This window comes from Arachis duranensis, chromosome 5, assembly GCF_000817695.3.
Source record: "Arachis duranensis cultivar V14167 chromosome 5, aradu.V14167.gnm2.J7QH, whole genome shotgun sequence".
In the NCBI taxonomy this organism is placed as follows: domain Eukaryota; kingdom Viridiplantae; phylum Streptophyta; class Magnoliopsida; order Fabales; family Fabaceae; genus Arachis; species Arachis duranensis.
The window spans coordinates 97,245,089-97,246,863 of NC_029776.3; the positions used below are offsets into that span (position 1 = coordinate 97,245,089).

General features: G+C 27.4%; 1 protein-coding gene across 3 annotated transcripts in view; it reads left to right on the plus strand.

The window, feature by feature from the left end:
• LOC107490756 (uncharacterized protein At4g15970-like) overlaps nucleotides 1–1,775 on the plus strand; it is a 14,114-nt gene that overhangs the window by 6,637 nt on the left and 5,702 nt on the right. For all 3 annotated transcript variants that reach the window (XM_016111559.3, XM_021143301.2, XM_021143300.2), the window contains exon 3: nucleotides 1,399–1,767. In XM_016111559.3, the coding sequence (XP_015967045.2) occupies nucleotides 1,399–1,767 (369 nt within the window). The remainder of the gene's footprint in view (nucleotides 1–1,398; nucleotides 1,768–1,775) is intronic.

Consider the following 1,775-nt stretch of genomic DNA (forward strand, 5'->3'; position numbering starts at 1 on the left):
AAACATTAAACATGAACAGAATGATAAAAAATTTAGTACTATATAAATTTAATTAAGAAATATTTATACAACGTAAAAAGCAAACAAACATATAATAATTTTTTTTTGTGCGAAACAAAAGTTCATATAATTTTTTATTAACAATTTTTTTATTGAAATATGTCATTTTACTATATTTATAATATATTATTTGGGATAATTATATTTTTTTAGTTAATATATATTATTTAAAAAATATTTAAAATTTATTATTTTGTATTAAGAATATTATTAAAAATATATTGTTAGTTTTTCTTAAAATAATATTTTCTTTTCTTTGGTTCAAATACTATGACAATAAATTTTTTTTACGTAACTGTGTCTACTCAATAAATATTATATTCATATATTTTTATATAGCATGTAAAATAAATAATTAATGTTTAAAAAAGTTAATAAAAGAAAGAAGTATTTTTTTTACCAATTCTTAGGTGAATATAAAGAGATTATGTCATTTGAACTATAATTTGTTGGCAAAGAAAGAAATACTCTTAATTATATATTAAATAGAATAATTATTTATTAGGCTCATTTTTATACAAATAAAAATTTTTCTTAGTTTTATATCTGTAATATTTTATACCAATTAGTTTCAGAATTTAATTATTTTTTGAATAAATTAATAAAAAAATAATACAAATAATTGTTTAAATATAATTGTATTTTAATTTTTTATTCTATTACGTACACGTTGAGGTTAATTTGAAATAAAAGATAATGGACTTGTTGTAACTGCCATGTATTTTGTGCTTTGACTGTGTCGTCATCTGAGAATCATGCGCCTTCATGGAAACCGGGATTCTTCTATAGAATCCGTTTTGTGTTTGGAGTTAGCTAGCCAGCAGTGGCGACAGATATGCGTCTTCCTTTTCTATGGCAGCAATTTTTCGGACTTTGATGGTCATTTATGGTAGAAGTGGAATAGGGTGGGTTAAAAAGCGTCAAAATCTATAACTAGCTAAAACGATAGTGGAAGCACCTGCCAGAAAACAAAACAGTGAAAATATTTGAAGACATCACATTGACAATAACAGAGTAACATAGGAATTAGTTTTTTTGTTAGTGCTGGTTTGTTTGTTCAGCCCGTGATAAAAAAAATAATGATAATAATAAATAAATTAAATTTACCTGATAACTTTTGATAGTAGGTTAACTTTTAAGGAGTGCTGCACTCCCTACTTTATCTGAAGTGCACTAACTTTCGCCCCATTTATGTATTGAAAAAGTAAAGAAAAAGAATTAGGCCCATTAGAAATTGTGTCCGTGTCATTATTTGTTTAAGAATATACCTAGTTATATTAACCACTTTGTGAATATGGGGTTTAATTTAATATTGTCGTCTCCTCTTTCATTTAGCAGGAGAAACATGAGTCGAGGCTAGAGAGTATTCTAAGAAATGCATCGATGGAGAATAACACAGTTATCATCACAAACTTGAATGATGCATGGGCAGAACCAGGTTCAATATTTGATGTATTTCGAGAGAGTTTTCGAATTGGGAACGAGACACAACGATTCTTAAATCATTTGGTGGTAATTAATTGGGACCAAAAGGCACAGGTACGTTGCCAAGCCGTACACCCACATTGTTATCAAATTGAATCAAAGAGCGAGAATGCCACATCAAAGGAAGCATTTTTTATGACCAAAGACTACCTCCACATTGTGTGGAAAAAAATTGAGTTTCTTGGCCTTGTTCTTCAATTGGGCTACAGCTTTATCTTCACGGTACATAC